The sequence below is a fragment of the Pipistrellus kuhlii genome, unplaced genomic scaffold (genome assembly GCF_014108245.1).
Source record: "Pipistrellus kuhlii isolate mPipKuh1 unplaced genomic scaffold, mPipKuh1.p scaffold_m20_p_2, whole genome shotgun sequence".
Lineage (NCBI taxonomy): Eukaryota > Metazoa > Chordata > Mammalia > Chiroptera > Vespertilionidae > Pipistrellus > Pipistrellus kuhlii.
In genome coordinates this window covers 3,793,966-3,812,168 of record NW_023425515.1, presented here as the reverse complement: position 1 = coordinate 3,812,168, position 18,203 = coordinate 3,793,966, and the positions used below count along the sequence as shown (strand labels likewise).

The 18,203-nt window shown below is 52.2% G+C and overlaps 1 protein-coding gene across 1 annotated transcript in view; it reads right to left on the bottom strand.

Moving 5' to 3' along the window:
* SLC37A1 (solute carrier family 37 member 1) overlaps positions 1-14,756 on the bottom strand; it is a 39,178-nt gene extending 24,422 nt beyond the window's left edge. The window contains exons 1-5 of the mRNA XM_036446678.2: positions 14,626-14,756; positions 10,685-10,909; positions 2,929-3,010; positions 1,320-1,452; positions 609-687 (exon numbers count right to left, since the gene is read on the bottom strand). Of these exons, the coding sequence (XP_036302571.1) occupies positions 609-687; positions 1,320-1,452; positions 2,929-3,010; positions 10,685-10,740 (350 nt within the window). The 5' untranslated portion in view covers positions 10,741-10,909; positions 14,626-14,756. The remainder of the gene's footprint in view (positions 1-608; positions 688-1,319; positions 1,453-2,928; positions 3,011-10,684; positions 10,910-14,625) is intronic.
* Positions 14,757-18,203: the final 3,447 nt, after the last annotated feature.

Here is an 18,203-nt window from a genome sequence, read left to right as displayed (position 1 = left end):
CTGTGCGTGCCCAGCAGGGTGCCCAGGTGGACCGGGCAGCTCACACTTGGCAAACCGTGGACTGAGTAATGTGGATACGGAAGCAGAGTGAGGATGCGCTGCGCATCGCGAGGAGCCCCCAGTCTCGCTCCTAAGTGACACCTCTGGGCAGGGCTCGCGTGTCCAGAACCCGAGGGCCAGGAAGGCATCGTGGAGAGTCCGCCCTGCCCGGTGGAGCGCACCGGCTCTCACTCTGCCCTGGTCTCTGAGAAGAGACGGACAGGTAAGGGGCCTGCACGCAGGCGGGGCCTGGTGTCACGCATACTATCTTCGTCATCGCACACACCTGAGAAGGTTCTGCACGGAATGGTGTAAGGCAGTGGTCGGCAAACTCATTAGTCAACAGAGCCAAATATCAACAGTACAATGATAGAAATTTCTTTCGAGAGCCAAACTTTTTAAACTTAAACTTCTTCTAACGCCACTTCTTCAACATAGACTCACCCAGGCCGTGTTATTTTGTGGAAGAGCCACACTCAGGGGCCCAAAGAGCCGCATGTGGCTCGTGAGCTGTGGTTTGCCGACCCCTGGTGTAGGGGGCCAGGGTCTCGCGAGCTCAGTGGACCTACCTCAGGTACATGCCGATGGCGTACGCGCACAGGAAGGAGTAGTCCAGGGCCCCGAGCAGCTGCTGGTAGTTGTCCCGGTCTGCACGGTGAAGAGCGGAGGCGGAGGTGAGCGGTGCTTACTGTCACCGAACGTCATGCGCGCTCCCCAGCGGGGCTACCGCACACAGACCTCTGCTCTCCGAGGAGGATGGAGAAGGGTGTGTGTGCTGTGGGCTGCTTGGCAAACAGAAACACAGCCACCACATTCCACACAGCCACTCGGCAGCCACTGTCTGTGTGGACAAACCCTCCTGGCTCAGGGTGAGCATCGATCTCTTCTTTTCCTCCGGCACCCGCCTCGGCCGGCCCCGCCCCAGGCCTCGGCGGTCTCTCCCTTCCACCCACAGTCTGTGCTCTGCACGCCTGACCTTCCCACTCTGACAAGATGGACATGCACACCGAGGTCAGCAGATTTCCCCACTAAGAGCATCTTTGTCCGGTGGTCACACTTCTGCACACAGGCCCCGTGACAGGGCAGCGGCTGGGAGAGTGGGACCGTGGAAGGTCAGCTCTCTGGACACAGTTACCCTCGAGGACACGGCACTGCCGCTCAATCCGCAAGGCTGGAGGGGCCGGAGGAGTGGGCCACGCCGGCGTACCCCAGTGCCCGCCATGGAAGAACCCTCCCTGAGGGGACAGCCCACCTCAGACCTGCAGCAACAGAGAACTCACCGAACGGGGCCCAGCTGCAGTCTGTCTCATTGTCCAGGAGCTGGTGCGCAGGGCGGGCGTTGGCTTTCTGGCTCTGGCTGTTGAATCTGACGTCAGCCTCGTTCTCAGCAGCGCAGTACTTGTGGAGCTCACTCTAGGACATCCCCGGGGGGCAGAGGCCAGAGAGAAAGGGCACTCAGCTGGGGTGCAGGGTCAGAACAGCGCCCCCTCTTACCAGCCTTCCTAGGGCTTCTGGCTGGGGCCCACAGAATGCGGGCGGGTCCGGTTTCCCGGGCTCTCCCACAGCCCCCACTCCTGAGCACACAGAGCAAACACAGCATGTCCAGGGCACCAAAGAGGACTGCTCAGAGCAGCTGTGCAGCTGAATGCTGACTGCCTGCATCCTCAGGCCATCTGCCCATCCTCCTTGGACCACTGCCCAGAATGGACCATGGGTTCATCTTGCTAGATCTGTATGGCTGGGCTAAACGCTGCGGTGATGCAAGAGAAGAGGACCAGGTCCATGCAATGGCGAGGATGCCTCCCACAAACATAAGCCTGACAGAGAGGGGCTCCAATGGTAGAACTCTATTTCCATTTATGATGTTCAAGGGCAGGAAAATGACTCCATGGTGACCTTGATTACCATGGCCGGGCGCAAGGAGCCTTCTGGGCCAGACCTCGGCCAGGTGATGACTTTCTGGGTGAGCACGGTACATGGGACTCATTTACTCTGTGCTCATGTGGCTGTGTCATCATCATCAGGGCACTGCCCTAAAAATCTAGCCAAGGATTCTGCTTTACAAATTCACTATCTGCCAAATAGCCTTCCTCAGCAGACCACAGTCAGGGAGTGGAGGAAAGGCTGCAGAGAGCAACAGAATTACAGCTGGGTCAGTGTCACGTCAACGATGAGAAAGTGAGGGAGGGGCAGTGGAGCTGTAAGGAGCTGTCTTTGGCAAAGGACAATTTCCTTGTTCCTCTTACAAGAGTCAAAGGCCACTCAAGCCTGTTGACAATCTATAGGCAAAATGATGGAAATCCAACAAGGGTCAGAAAAGTACCTTGCTTCTCCCCAGGTTATGACTGGCTATTATGTGGGCTATAACATCTTCTTTACTCAAAGTCAAGTTTAACTGGCTGTTATGTAGGCTATTATCTACTCAAGTCTTCTTTACTCAAAGTCTAGTTAAATGCTGGTTTAACAGCTTCCTGCCTGCCCATCATGCGAGCAGGAACTCGGCGTTCTAATAATAACAAATAACCACCACCGCAGCCCAACTCAGGCTCAAAACGTGATGATCGTAGAAGCGAGTAGGGAACAATTTAGGATGGGATGTTTTGGAGAGAAAATTCACAGAAGAATAAATATTGAACTAAGCTTTAGGATTCTGAAACTATCAACCAATATTACTGAGAGTATACTACCTTCGAAAATATAACTCCTAAAACATTTTAAATTCAGAAAAGAGAAACTTAAAAGTAAAGCTGCAAAATACCTTGCTTCTACACAATCCATTTTCCCCATTTACCCCTCCCCCCCATCTCCCGATAGTTTTCTCTTAAAGTGACTAGTTCCTTATAGAGATTACAGGCAGGATAGGAAACTAAGTGTTTTATGATTTCTTACCTTAACTATGCTGATAGGCTTCCGAGATAAGTGGAAACTCGCATACAGCAAAAATGTCAAAATGAAAATGAAGGTTCGATACCTGAAACACAAAACAGTGTAGGATATGATGCCCAATAACATGAGCTGCATGAGGAATACGTGGCCACTGTAACTCTTAAATTGTCTTATGCTGCATATTATTCATTCAGCCATTATCAAGTATCAATCCTATTGATCATCCTATATAATAAAAGGCTAATATGCAGATTGACCCTAATGGAGGAACAACCTGTTGCTATGACGCACACTGACCACCAGGGGGAAGACATCAATGCAGGAGTTGCCCCCTGGTGGTCAGTGTGTTTCCACCCAGGGAACGCTGCTCAACCAGAAGCCAGGCTCATGGCTGGTGAGTGTAGCAGCGGCGGTGGGAACCTCTTCCACCTCTGTGCCAATGCTAAGGATTTCTCCCCGGAGAAAGCAGGCCTAAGCCATCAGTCAGACATCCCCCAAGGACTCCCAGACTGTGAGAGGATGCAGGCCGGGCTGACCCCTCCTCCCCGCCTGAGTGCATGAATTTCATGCAACCGACCTCTAGTATTATTATTTAATATTATATTTTAAAAGTGAGACTTCTGCTCGGTCCAAATTGAATCCATTTAAACATTAATTAAAAAAATCACCCCACTATAAATGCCCTAGCTGGTTTTGCTCAGTGGATAGAGCATTGGCCTGCAGACCAAAAAGTGCTGGTTTCGATTCTGGTCAAGAGCACGTATGGTGGTTGCAGGCTCCGCCCCAGCCCAAACCCTGATCGGGGCATGTGAAGGAGGCAATGTGTTTTTCTCCCATTGATGTTTCTCTGTCTTTCCCTCTCTCTTCTACTCTCTTTAAAAGATCAATGGAAAAATATCCTTGTGAGGATTAACAACACCAACAAAAAACCCCCCCAAAAAACAATACTATAATCAAAGAGAAATCTGGGACTCATAAGATGAACATGTTTACTTGCTGACAGAAAGGAACGATTTTGTAGTCTGAAACAAAATTAACTACAAGCTTCTTGTAAGCTGCTATCCTGGGCACTGACAATCATATTTTTTACTTTTTAGCTTCTAAGCAACTTTTCCGAAGGACACAAGCAAGGCAGAGACACAAATATCTCCCTGACCTCAATGAGAAAAACCGAGTGATGCTGACAAGCTATGAATAAGGCAATGCATAAAAATACTGGCCAAAGCCCTGCTGCTCTTTCTGGTTTATGAGAAAAGCAGTCATGCAGGGAGGAGGAAGGGGGGGGGGGAAGGGGAGTGCTGAAATACATGGGCGTCTAAAGAAAAGAAGGTACTTTAAGAAGATAGAAGTTCATTCCAGTCTGAAAATTTGAACCATGCTATTATGGAAAAACATTTCTTAAGGGGGAAAGATACATCAGGAGGAAGAAGTATCTGGCAAGAGATGATGACAGGAGCTCCCCCCAGGAGGGCAGGTCCCTCTGTGTCCTGAGACCCAGCCCCTCACCCTGAAGAACCCATCCTCCTTCTGGCCTGGAAAGGCAGGTGACTTTCAAGCTGAGTGATGGCTCGGATTGATAATTGCCCAGGACAAAGGAGGCAGAGATAGGAAAGAGGTGGGAGGGAGGAGGGCTCAGCCCACAGAGAAGCCATGGCCACTGGCCCTGGGTGGTACTGGGACCCTCCCCCAGGCTCTGTCCACAGCTGTGATTGACACCTCAAGGGCAGCTTTCCTCCAATAACACAAAGATCCTAGGAATCCTGCCTCTTTGGCCAGTAGGGGACAAATAAAGTTTTCTGGATTTTTAAAAAAAGGGTCACATTTCAGGTGGGGAAACAGGTTGGTGGGACCATGGGACTAGAACCTTTAACTTCCAGGACACCTGTGCTTAGGGAGAGAAAAGCACTCAGCAACTACCGTATTTTCCGGTGTATAAGACGCCCCCCCTCCCTAATTTTACAGTTAAAACATAGGTTTAGGCCTATATTCGCTGTATAAGACTACCCCCCACTTCAAAGAAAAGACTTACTTTGCCATCAAGATCTGCAGGTAATTTTTGTGCAATTTTGGTCTTTTGCCCCCGATTTTCGGTTGACTTTTTTTCATTTCAAAAGTCGTCTTATACGCCGGAAAATACGTACTCCAAAAATGACTAACGAAATGCCCCCATGTGCTCCTCGTCATCAAGGCAACACACACTGAGGCTTTTCCTAGGATTCACTCTCCAAGCTCATGCCAAGGACCAGAAAGAAAAAAAAAGTAAAATAATAAAAAATGAGTGCATGTTTTACCCCAACGGACAAAGACTACGCAGGTACAGTGAGGTTGTCCCAAAGTCCAGCCTTGTGTTTCTGAAAACCATCTGTTTGGATCAGGAATGACATTCTCTCAGTTCTTTGCCCGAAGCTCTGTTATCCCACCTAGCTCTAGGCTCCTATGTGCCTTAAGTTGCCAGCAAAGGAAGATTCTAGGCCACTGGAACTCTGTAAGCCCTCAATACCCAAATGTCCAGCCCACAGGCAGGTTCGCTGGCCACTTATGTCCACACTCTAAGTAAATGACAATGGTGAGTGCAGCCTATGGGGAACCCTGACCCGTCCCCATTTGGGTACAGGGGTCCCTTTGACAGTCTCCCCGGGAGTATTTTGGAAAAGTCCTCAGAATGCGTTACCTCCCACATCTGAGTCTGAAGAAAGAATCTGGTGACTGGTGCGCTACCTGCCAGGAGAATCTGAAGTTCCTAACCACGCAGCCAGGAAGGACCGGGAGAAAGCAGCTCTACTTAAATGGGCCTTGGGTTCATGCTCTCTACCCACACACAGAGTCTTCTATTTATAAATGTTCTACTTTTATTAAACATATTCCCATATTTATAAAATAGAACAAATAACCCAGAACTGAAGAGCTCCTCCATATGTTCAGACAAAGTCTAAAGAGTCCTAGGACCCGAACATACCTGCATCCTCAGGTAGTCAAGATGTCTAGGGTATGGGAACCTCTGGCAATCCTTGGGCCATTGCCCCCTTCCCTGAGCCTCCGCTTCCATCCCTGGCCCCTGCCCCTTCTCTAACTGGGCCTGGCAGCACAAAGGTGGTTCCAGGACTGGGCCTCATTGGGGAATGCCGGGCAGAGCGATGCCCAGGGCCGCTCTAGGAACACGTGGCCACAGAGGAGAGCAGCATCCGTTTCCAGCTGAACTGAGTTTTCAGCTCGGTTTTGGGTGGGAGGGAAATACCTTGGTGACCCAGCCAGCAGGCTGCCAGGTTCCTTCTGAGAACTTTATTTCTGTGGGATCATCATGGGTTATGGGGCTGAAGTTCTGACCCTCCTCAGTCCTTTGCCACTTTGTGGTTCTACCTTCATTGTCTTTCTTCCTTTCTCATTCACCATGCAAAGATTCTGGGTGATGTTTGTTTCTCTCTTATCCTTCTCGTACCGAGTGGCACACTGCCCCCCCAAATTCATGCCCACCTAAAAGTCTCAGAACGTGACTTTGTTTGGACATAGTTTCGCAGATATAATTAGTTAAGCTGAGGTCCTACTTAACTCATGGATGACCTCAAATCCAATGGGATCCTAAGTCCAGTAACTGACATCCTTCTAAAAGCCAAGCGAAGACACAGAGACAGACAGGGAGGAAGACCCTGGGACAATAGAGGCACAGGAGTGCAGAAGACTGCCAGCCACCGCCAGAAGCTGGAGGAGGCGGAAAGGACTCCTCCCCAGAGCCTGCCGTGGGCCCTCTGACACCTTGACCTCACACTTGTGGCCTCCAGAACCGTGAGACTATGTGTCTGTTGTTTGAATCCACCAGTGAATGGTACTTTGTTACAGCAGCCCTAGGACACGAATACAGTCCTCCGCTTTTGTGTTTTGTGTTACAGTTAGGCTTGTGAATATTAAAAAAACACAATTAAAAATGATTGATTGAATCCTTCATTCATCAGTGTCCCACTTACTTTGTGCAGTTATGCCTGACTCTAGCATTCTCAGCATCTACTGAGACTGCAGGGGGAGTGTCTGGGTTAATCCCAAGTTTCTAGCAAAAAAGCCCATCCTGACGAGGATGGCACAGGACAGGTGCACCTTCGAAGCTTCCTTAGAAATGCTCCCAGCTGTGAGCAGCCCGCCCCACGGTAAGACTCAATGCAGAATGTGCTTCCTCCTTTGAGTGTTATTTATCTCAATCATATGCAAATAAGGAACACACAAATGCTTTAGATGAGAGTCACTGAACAGGCTGACTTGGCACCGAAATTAGCCCAAAGACACCCTTAACTTGGAAACAATGAAACCACACAGCTGAGTCCTCTCCACAGCACCCCAGGGAGGCACGTGACTTTGGTGATGTCTGCTCTGATCACTTGGTTAAGGGGCTGCCTGCCAGACCCCCTTAGGGAAGCTGTAACCTTTCCCTCTATGTAACTAGTAAGGGATCTGTGGGAACACACTTGGAGATTAAGTAAATAAGCTCTTCCTCCAACTTTCCCCCAAGACAGTGTGTCCCTTAGTAATCCTCACCTAAACTAAGCTTGGCTAATGTCTGTAACCTGGACAACAGATTGGTTGTCCAGGTTACAGACACGCCTGCCTCCTTAGGAGCTGCCCATCTGCCGTGGGGGAAGGGCTTTCCTTTCTCCCGTTTACCCACTTATTGAATTATAGCCGCGTGGACTCACTGGATTCCAATTGTATTCAATGGGCTATCATCCATTATTAATATCCTTTATTTTAAATATCAAATCATCTCAGACATGGCAGTGAAAACCCCTCTGTTTTTAAGCACACCCTTATTTTCGGGCGCAGACATATTCCTGGCTCCTCTTACTTCCTCTGCCCCAGTGCTGACACAGCCCAGTCTCCAAAGATGCCCAGCTCCTTCCGTGGGAAAAAGCACATACCCTGTTTCCCTGAAAATAAAACAGTGTCTTATATTAATTTTTTCTCCCAAAGTTGGGCCAAGTCTTATTTTCAGGGGATGTCTTATCTTTCCATGCGCTAGGTCTTATTTTCGGAGGATGTCTTATTTTCGGGGAAATACAGTAGACACCAAGATCTGGCACCAGGCGTGCTCAGTGCTATGATGTTCCCAGAGCCTCTTGGTGGGCAGGGATAGGACATTTTACACACACACACACACACACACACACACACTCATGCAACACATATACACATACCACGTACACACACACACACAGGCATATATATCTAGTTCTCCCCTGCTTTCTCATCAAATCCTCTTAATTTCTTTAATTGCTATCCAATACCACATGGTTCATTCAGTCCCTACTGCCCACCCCTCATCCATATTTTTAACTCGTTCACCATCAGTGAACAGCTGTTTCCCTTCTGTGCTATTCTTGACAAAATCTGAATCTAATCGGGAGAAAATACTAGATACAGCCCAAACAAAAGACAGCCTGTTAAAAAAAAAAAAAAAAAAGGCTTGTGCCCTTCGCAAATGTCAAGGTCATAAACGACAATGAAAGGCCAAGAAACAGTCCAGCTGAAAGAATTAAATCTACAGGACAGCTAAATGCAGCGTGCAGCCCTGGGCTGCATCCCGGGCCAGGAAGAAAGCTATAAAGACATTCTTGGACATCTGGCAGGATTGTGAATACGGACTTTGGATTAGATGCTAGAACTGTATCAGTGTTACATTTCCTGGTTTTGATCTCTGTGTGCAGTTATATGAGAATGTCTTGTTTATAGGAAATATGTGATGTATTTAGAAATAAAACAACATGTCTGCAACTTACTCTCAAATGTTCATAAGGCATTTTACACACACACACACACACACACACACACACACACACACAGAAGCAAAAAACAACAGTGCTTCGGATTGGTTTGCAGGGGGAACCCAGGCCTCAAAGCTGCCCTAGTTCACTGTACTCGAGATTCAAAGCCCAAGGAGAGACTTGTAGTCCCTCTCCCTTTTTCCCCACCCCCAATTCCTCCCTGCCTCCTGCTGCACCTGTGCTGTTTGAGGAAGGTCCTGGGAACGGGCCTCCAGGGCCTCCACTGGTGGCCGTGAGATGGGAAGTCCTGAGCCTCACCTGCCTATCCCAACTGCACACACAGGACGGACGTAGATCCCTAACGGAAGGTGATGCTAGAAAGGGGCTGGTGTGCTGGGTAGAGACACATAAAAAACATCCTTCGTAGGAATGTTAAAGCCAGTGTCTTTAGGGTTGCTAAATCTCAGCTAAAAAATAACTTTTCAAGGTCAAGGAGCAAGTTGGAGGCAGAGATGGAGAGAACTGAGACAAATACTCTGCACCCTTGCTACCCGAAGTGTGGTCAATGGACTGATGGCACCATCCCTGGGAGGTGCAGACTCTCAGGCCCACCCCGGACCTCTGCGGCAGAATCTGCATTTTAACAAGTTCTCGGGGGATTCACATGCTCACTAAAGCTCTGTCTCTGTAGCACTCACCAGTAAAAAAAAAAAAAAAAAGAATCTGTGACACACAGGAGTTTTTTGTAACATTCTTTTAGTTTCCATCTGTGAGCTTGAAAATTATATTAAAATATAGTTATAAAACCAAGAAGCTAAAGATAAACTCCCCCCAAATAAAAGGTCAGTGTTGAAACTCTTGTGGCGAGATTCGCAGCAGGCGTGAAATGAGAAATGCGGGGACTGCTCTGGGAAGAAGAGAAGCCTGAGGTCCAACCTGCCACCCAGCAGAGGCCTGAGAAGATGCAAAGGGTGGGGAGGCACAGGTGGGTTGTCGCGATAAGATGAAGGGGTTCAGAATACGCCACCATGGCAAACAATTACTTTGAGGGGAAAGCATTTGAGTTCCTGGAATCTCTTATCTGTCCAAAAGCAGAGCCCCCTGAAAGAACGCAACTCTCCTAAGACCCTCCCCGGGAGGAAATAGGGGAGACCGACTGACTCATTATTGAACATGAGAAGTTCCGCCTCACACCCACAGACACCACCAACACTTCACACTCCCGTCTGCTCTCCTGAGGCCCACTGACACTTAAGAGCCATCTGCTTTCCCGTCACACCCTGTCCTCCTCTTCTCCCCCGTTACGGTGGCGTATTAGCCCCAAATTCTCATCTCTCTCTGAGTCACATTTCTCTGTAAACTCCTGTATGTATGTGATGAGGTCTCTTTTCTCCTGTTTATCTTTTGGTGAGATTTGTTTGCATGCTCCCGCTTACTGGACCCAGGAGGGTAGAGGAACACTTTTCCTTCCCAACTGAGATGAGGCGGGGAGACACCACGGAGACCGGGTCAGAGGCCAGAGAGCCCGGCTCCAGGCTCTGCCCTCACCATCGGCTTCCTCCACGGAGCACGGAACTCAGGGCCACTCTCGCCCTCCCCGGAAAAGGATTCTCAGGGCACACTCCCGCAGGGGGTCTCGGAAGGGAAAGTTGCGTTCTGGTCAGCATTTAACTTGCTTACATTTCAGCTCTGCCCCAGGGAGGCCACTCGGGGAGCTCCGAGTTCATAGACGGCTTTCACTCACAGGCACGTTATAACCTGCCAGTGGCCAGCGGTCATTGTCCTGTGGGAGCCGTGATTGTTACAGAAACCACTGAAGACCACATGCTACCTGTCAGCGTCAGAGCCAAAGACGGAGGACCATGCTCACGGCTTCCGCCGCGCTAAGTGATTCCATGGTTACAGGGGGGCCAGCATCCGCGTGCATTTTATCATGAAACCGGGCAGAGCCGGCTGCACGGTGGCCCTCTCCCACGCTCGGGGCCATGCCGAGGGCCAGAGCTGCCAGGACTTACCACTGGTCCCGGGAGAATGAGATGATGAAGCGAATGCCGGCAGGGAGGCGAGCCATTTACGCGTGGACCACAGCGTTTTGGCCACGAAACCAGACACTTCATACAGAGGTTGGCGATCCTGGCTCCCGGTCTCCCTCTTGTCCCTGCACTGGCACCGGCTGGAAAGGAAGTGAGGTGTCCTGCTTGGTCTTGTGCCCCCTCCTCCTCTCCGCAGAGGCTTGGTCTCTACAATGAGAAAGAGGGGTGGAAAAGTCAGGGGTGCTGACAATGGCGGTGTGGAGTCCGGGCAGGAGAAACGCCCTGTACAGTTGTGAGCCAGCCCAGATCAAAGCTGGCCTTCCTGGATGATGGGAATGCCCACCAGGGCCACTAGGTGGCAGCACAATGTCTGCCCGGGGAGGGGGCGGGGCTTGTTCAGAGATCACTGAACTGGATTTCACATGATGTTCTGATGATATAAAAAGAACCACTGAGTTCATCTCTGTCTGGAAGGCATCTGGACATCAACCCATTCAACCTCAATCACAATGCTTAACATGCACATGACGCCCCCATATGTGCCCAGCGGTTACACCGTGTGCTCGGTTACCAGAGGCGGCCAGGGAACCGGACGTGTTGCATTCCACCCACACCGAACCAGGCCACAGCTGAGCCACAATAACAGAGGGGAATGTGGGCTGGGACCAGATGGCAGGTCATCAAACCAATCATTTAATTGTGGCTTTGCAACTGAACCAAAATGCATCTAAAGCTGAGGGAATGAACTTTACCTCTTAGTGGCTTCTCCACTACTCCTGAGGCCGCCTCCGAGCCCATGGGAAATGACCCCATTCGGAAGGCAGAGGAATGGGCAGGGTTACCCCCAAACCTAAAAGGGGCCCAGCACACCAGGCAGGTCTCCCGTCCCAAAGCCATGACTTGTTGTAGTCTTCATTCTTCTACACTTGGCAACAAAGAGCCTTTGGACCAATGTGTTAAGTAACACAATTCCCAGTGCATCCAGAGCATGGGCTGTCCTTACACTCAGTGAAAAATCACAGGTTATTAACTTTTAAAAAGAAAGCTACTTTTGAGTAAACGCTAGTCTTGATTTAAAGAAGCTGATAGTTACTTAATGTCTTCAAAAAATTTCCTTGGGATAACAGACAAATAATAGCAAACAGTCCAGATTTGGAGGACTTACACTTAGATTTGTAAGTGCCTGTCCTACCATTCGACCCACGTTCATTCCTGCCATCTACTAAACTAGTGGTCGGCAAACTCATTTAGTCAACAGAGCCAAATATCAACAGGACAACGATTGAAATTTCTTTGGAGAGCCACATTTTTTAAACTTAAACTTCTCTAGCGCCACTTCTTCAACATAGTCTCGCCCAGGCCATGGTATTTTTGTGGAAGAGCCACACTCAAGGGGCCAAAGAGCCGCATGTGGCTCTTGAACCGCCGTTTACCGACCACGGTACAAAAATCCATCAACCAACCTGGACTCAATTCTGGTCAAGCCTGTGACACAGGAACCACCCAGAAGGCACTGGAGAAGCAATGGCCAGAAAAGCTCCCTTGCCTTTAAAATCCTGCGGCTCTTCCTCCTGGGAGCCAGGAAAGAGCAAGTGCTACAGCCTTCACAGGAAGTGCAAATGGGACACGTGGCGGCGGTGAGTTTCCATGTGGGATGTTAAGAGCTCAGTGTCATTCGGGCCAGGGGTCGATGGGGAGACATATGTACTTCTCTAAATATATATATATATATATATATTTTTTTTTGTAAAGAGCTCAGTGTCATGAGTGCTCTTCCTCCAAAGCGCGAGCAGGGCCCTCAGAAAATTGCTCCACTGAGCGCTGGCGGGGACAGGCCGCCTCCTTAGTGTGCCCACGGCATTGCGGCCATTCCCGGGAAGAGGCAGCCGGCTCTCTCCAGAGGAACAATGAGGCCGCTGCTGGACTAAGTGCGGCCAAATCTGGTCTGTCCAGTTTCCCTCAGTCCCTCCCTGCTCCACCTCACTTCCTGCGGCCCAGCCCCTCAAGGAGAGGGCAGTGGAACGGGAAACCGTTGGGCTTGACCTGTTTTGGCACACAGCCCGAGCACAGAAGAGGACTTTAAAAAATGGCTCTTACTAGGAGCCGGGGACCTCGCCACCACAACAGGGAAAAGTGTCGGAGTATCCATTCCATTCGGTTGTCAAAGGGAGCAGCTTGGGAAACACCCCATCAGATATCTTTATGAAAATGCAAAACGCACATCTTCCCCAACAGCCATTAGGAATGGCCGGAGGGAAGGCAGCATTCTGGGGCCCCACCCACAGGCTCCCCCTCAGTGATCCGTGCAGCCCAGAACCGAGCCCTGTGCTCTCTGGAGAAGACAACAGTGAGATTCGCCCTAACCGGTTTGGCTCAGTGGATAGAGTGTCCGCCTATGAACTCAAGGGTCCCAGGTTCGATTCCGGTCTAGGGCATGTACCTGGGTTGCAGGTACATCCTCAGTGGGGGGGTGTGCAGGAGGCAGCTGATCGATGTTTCTAACTCTCTATCCCTCTCCCTTCCTCTCTGTAAAAACTCAATAAAATATATTTTAAAAAAATAAAATAAACTATTTAAAAGAGAAAGAAAAGAAAACAGTGAGACTCAAATGTAGAGGCCAGAGTAAGACAGAGGGATCTCCCCAGAGCTGAAGCGCTGCTGTGGGTACTCAAGCCAGCCCAGTGTTTTAAATAACCCATTAAAAACAAAGTTGCTAAAGTGGATCTTCTTTTAAGGCAAAGGTGGGTGAGAATTGCATGTCCCCCCAAAACGTGTTCTGAGAGAGAGGAACAACTTCTTTCCCAGAAAAACACTTTCTGTGGTTTGTGCTCAGAATGAACCATGAATGACAATGGCCCTAGCCCTTCTCCTGAGGCTTACATACAAAAGGGTGTCCCTCCTCCCCTCTGACAACAAGACCCGTGCGCAGAGCCCGGCTCAGAGCCCGGCCAGGGCAGGCCTGGCCCCTGTGGTGTGAGGAGCAGGGGCTGGAGCTGAGGCCAAGCTGGACCTCAGGGAGCTAAGGGGGAGAGCACTGGGGGTAATTCTTGGCTAGTTGCCCCGCAAACCACACACACAATTCAAATCCAAGGTCAGCCGAGCTCTCCCGGTGGTGAGCTCCCGCAGACTAGAAGAAAGACAGGCCCAGGATTCCCCCTTTAGCAGGCATCAGAGTCCTCCGTTCAAATGCAGATCCTCAGGGTCTGGGCCACCCGCTCGGCAGCTGGAGGCCGGGAGAAAGGAAAGGGGAGCCCGTGGCGGTGGCCGGCGGCTGGGCACTCTCTGGCGCCCTGCAAGCACAGCCGGTGCCAGCACGGCGCTGGCGGGGACACTCCCGGGCTCGGAACCAGCCGCTCAGCAGACAAACAACCAGAAGGCCCGGTGCTGCCGCGGAGCCTCCGGCGGCCGGTGGCGCAGGTGGACCCGGCGGGCACGCCCACGTCCCCGCGGCGCGGGGGACAGTGCGCGGGTCACCCCGGCCCGGCCCCGGCCCCCGGCGGCTATCGCGGCCGGGCCGGTGGGGAGGGACCCGGCGACAGCCGTGCCGTTCCTGCCGGGGACCGGCGCCCTCGCCTCCACTTGCCTGGGTGCCGCTCCGCAGCCCGGGAGGCGGCAGGGGCCGCCGCTCCTCGGGACCCTTATTCCAACGGCCCCGGAGGCCGGAGGGGAGCGCCGGGCCCGGCCGCGGCCCCGCACAAAGGCGGGCGGCGGGGAGCGGGGCGCAGGGACCGGGTCCCCCCGCGCGGCGCCCCCAGAGCGCGGGCAGCGGGCGCCCTGTCCCGGGCCTCCCCGCCGGCGCCCCGCGGCAGGTGCAGCGGCCGCGGCCCCGCAGGTGCCGGGGGGAGGAGGGCCCCGCGCCCATCGATCGATCGATCGCAGCCCGGCGCCCATGGATCATCGATTGACCGCAGCCCCCGCCTCACCTGCGCGCCGGCCCGCTCCCACCGGCCGGCTCCGGGCTTCCTGCTCGCGACTTCCTGGGGCGGCGCGGCCCGCGGCCTTTCGCTTTCCTGCGGCCGCGGGCGGCGGCGGCGGCGGCGGCTGGGCCCCTCCCCTTTCCTCCGGGCCCTGCCGGGTCCTCCCCAAGCCTCTGGGCAGCCCAGGATCCCAAACCGCCCTGGCCGGTGGTTGCCATCCCTCACCCCTCACTCCCCACCCGCCAGCACCCGCTAAAGAACTTGGGCATCCAATGTCCTTGCACCTGGCATTTCTCCACGGGCACCGGGAGCTCCCCAAAGGCCCTGCGTCCTGAAGGTGGGTCTTACCTAAGGGCAGCGGAGCCAGGACCTGAACAGAGGTCCGCCTTGGCCTCCCAGCCTGGACGCCTGCTGCCCCTTCTCAAGGGTCAGAGCCATGCAGCTGGCACTCTAAGGGAGCCTGGGCCAAGGCAGGCCGTGTTGAACCATCTTATTCACACCTGTACTGTGTGGCCCGCAGCTCACACGGTTATTCTGGACTCCTGCCTGGCCCCAGCCACTTGCACAGACACTCACCATTGCTGGGGCCTCAAGACAGTTCCCATGCCAACCCAGTGTCAGCCCAGGAACAACGTTCCAATTCCATTCTGCTTCTTGCCAGACATTGACCTTGGGCAGCCCCCAGAAGGACGGGATCATAGATGAGCATGGGGGTACCCACAGAGCACTCCCAGCACACACTGCATCCAACACAACCAGCTCCCAGCTCCCCGGAGAGCAGAGAGAGTCAGAAAGCACCTTGCAATGAAATTCCTGAAAGACTGCCCTAATTAAAACCATCCTCACAGCTAGAACCAATCCAAGGCCAGGCTGTAAGTGCCCCCAAAAGTCTGTATGAACAGTGTGCCCTGGACCTCGAGGCACACTGTCCTGCCCAGCACCCCTCAGGCAGGCGGCCTCCACCCTGCCAGGATGCCTCCTCCCTGCCAGGCCTTGTAGCCCCTCCCCCTTTCCAGAGCCCCTCCCCCCTTTCCAGAGCCCCTCCCCCTTTTCCAGAGCACCCCAATACCTTTTCCTGTCGGTTGAGTTGGGTCATGTCAAATGCACCCCTTCTTTATGCTTTTGGGAAGTGTCCATGCAGAAAGGAAACCTGTGGCCTCAAGGTACAGCAACAGGCTCCCCCCTCCCCCCTCCCTGCAAGGGAGCTGGCCAAGAGCCTCTGAACTTGTCTCTCTCTTTGGCAAGGACTCTTTCTGTGGAACTCCTCTCTCGGCCAATTCCTTCTCCTCTTCCCCCAACGCTCTATTCCTGGGGATGCCCAAACCAGCCCAGTCTGGCTTCCATCTGTCTCCCAGTTGCCTCTCTGGCTCCCACCACAGTCTTCTCGGGGCTCCTCCACTCTCCTGGAACCTGAGCATCAGCCCCTTGACTTCCAAGCTCTCCCTCAGGCAGCCACTTTCCCAGCTGCCTCCGACTGCTGTCCTAAAGCAGGTCAGATTCTGTCTTTCCTGGACACCCTTCAGGATCCCTGTCGCCTGCAGGAAGGAGACAGAATTCTTCAGTACCTGGGAAATGAGGTCTGAACTCATGCTTGCAGCTTCCAGAACCTTCTGAATGGCTCTGCGGTTTCCAAGACACGCACTGTCTCACGTGTTGGTGTTTCTGTCTTGGCCCTTCCCACCCCAGCCTTTCCTAGTGAGCACAAACTCTGGGGCAGGCCAGCATTCTCTGCTCTCTGCGGCCATCTTCCCTTCGCTGCATATCCGGGCACTGTAGACACCTCTGCATCCTGACTTTTATCACATGAGCCGGGACTAGTTCTTTCTACATCTGTCTTGTGGGTCAGAGAGATTCCCCAGATTGTGCACTGACTTGGAGGACACTCTTCCATGTTTGCAATCTGTCCGAATAAATGCATGTGACACAGTACAGGTCAGCCTGGTGTTTTTCACATTTTCTCACATAGAAAGTATTTGTATGACACGTTGGGCAAACCAGAGGGCACCTGGCGGGGAGGGTCCATATCATATTTACTAATTGAAAAGATGAATCTTTTAATTTTATAAAGATTAAGACATTAGTTATTTAGCAAATAGTGATCTTCTATAGGGTTATAAGAAATACTTAAACATGCATTAGAGGGTCCAGTGAGTTTGTGTAAAACGCCCACATACAAGTTCCCATTCTGACATGAAAACTTGTGATTGCTCCGATGGACTTTCAGCTTCATGCTGACATGGCTGCACACAAGCTCAGGACAGGGCAGGCAGGTGGGACAGCACTGCTGAGACACTTCCTGCAGGTAGCTCACTCTGAAGCCGTTATTTACAATCACACAACTTGTCCAACAGTTGGAATGATATTTAAAGAATCGAACAACTCTCCCTTTTCTTTCACTGATGTGTCATATTGAAATTTCCGGTGAGAATTGAGTGAACTTCCCATCGATTTGCATTTTTCAGATCCAGTATTTCAAAATCGTGACTGTGTGTGCCAGGCCAGTCTCGGGCTGCCCTCGAGCTGCTGTTGACACAGCTGTGGCCAGGGTTCCAGAGAGAGCAGCCCAGGTACCCAGACTCTGGGCTGCCAACTGAGCCCACTGCCTTGGCGGGACCCTGCCTTAACCCAAGGCGTCCATGCTTGCTTTGCATTTGTTTTGATTTGTTTTATGAGAGGAACACTGAAGGAGAGGTGCTGTCACTCTTGCTCAGCAAGTGCTAACTGGATGCCCAAGAAGGCCAGCCCTGTGCCAGCACCGATGCCTCAGGTCAACAAGGGGTCTTTGCCTTGGAAGAGTTCATAGAGCGGAAGCCAGGTGGCCAGACAGGGAAGCTGACATGAGGGTTAGGGGAAGGGTGTATGTATCGCCTAGGGCTGCCCTAACCAAGCACCTCACACTGGCCAGCCTGAAAGTGCTGGCAGGGCCAAGCTCCCTCCGAAGGCTCCACAATCTGCCCGCGCCTTTCTCTTAGCCTCTGGCGGTGCTGGCTCTCCTGGTGTTTCTTGGCTTGTAGCTGCATCACTCCAGTCCGTCTCTGCTGTCACATGGTGTCTTCTGTGTGTCTGCCTGTTCCTAGCATCTTCCTTGTGTCTGTGTCTGCCTCTCCTCTCCTGAGGACACCAAATAATATTGGATTTAGGGGCCACCCTCTTCCAGTATGGCTTCCACTGAACTAATTACACCTGCAACTACCCTAGTTCCAAATAAGGCCCCCTTCTGAGGTTCCAGGAAGGAAATGACATTTTTTTAGGGGTGTCACTATTTAACCCAGTGCTGGGCTGTTACATAAGGGGAAACGAGTGAAAATACATCCCCGGGCTAGCAACATCAGGAAGCTGTTAGCACCCTGAGCCTGAAGAGGGAGAGAGCTGAGGCTGCAGAGACAACTGCTGGACAAGAGGAGGGGGTTTGGGGAGGGGGTGCAGCCGCTGTCTACAGCCCAGCGGGGAAGGAGGGGGAACAAACAGCCCACTCTCCTTTCCTCTCGCCTCCCACCCACCAACCCAAGGCATGGAGGCAAGAGCCCCACCGATGCCCCTCCCCTCACATGCAGGCAGTAGACAGGTAACCAGCAATCCCAACA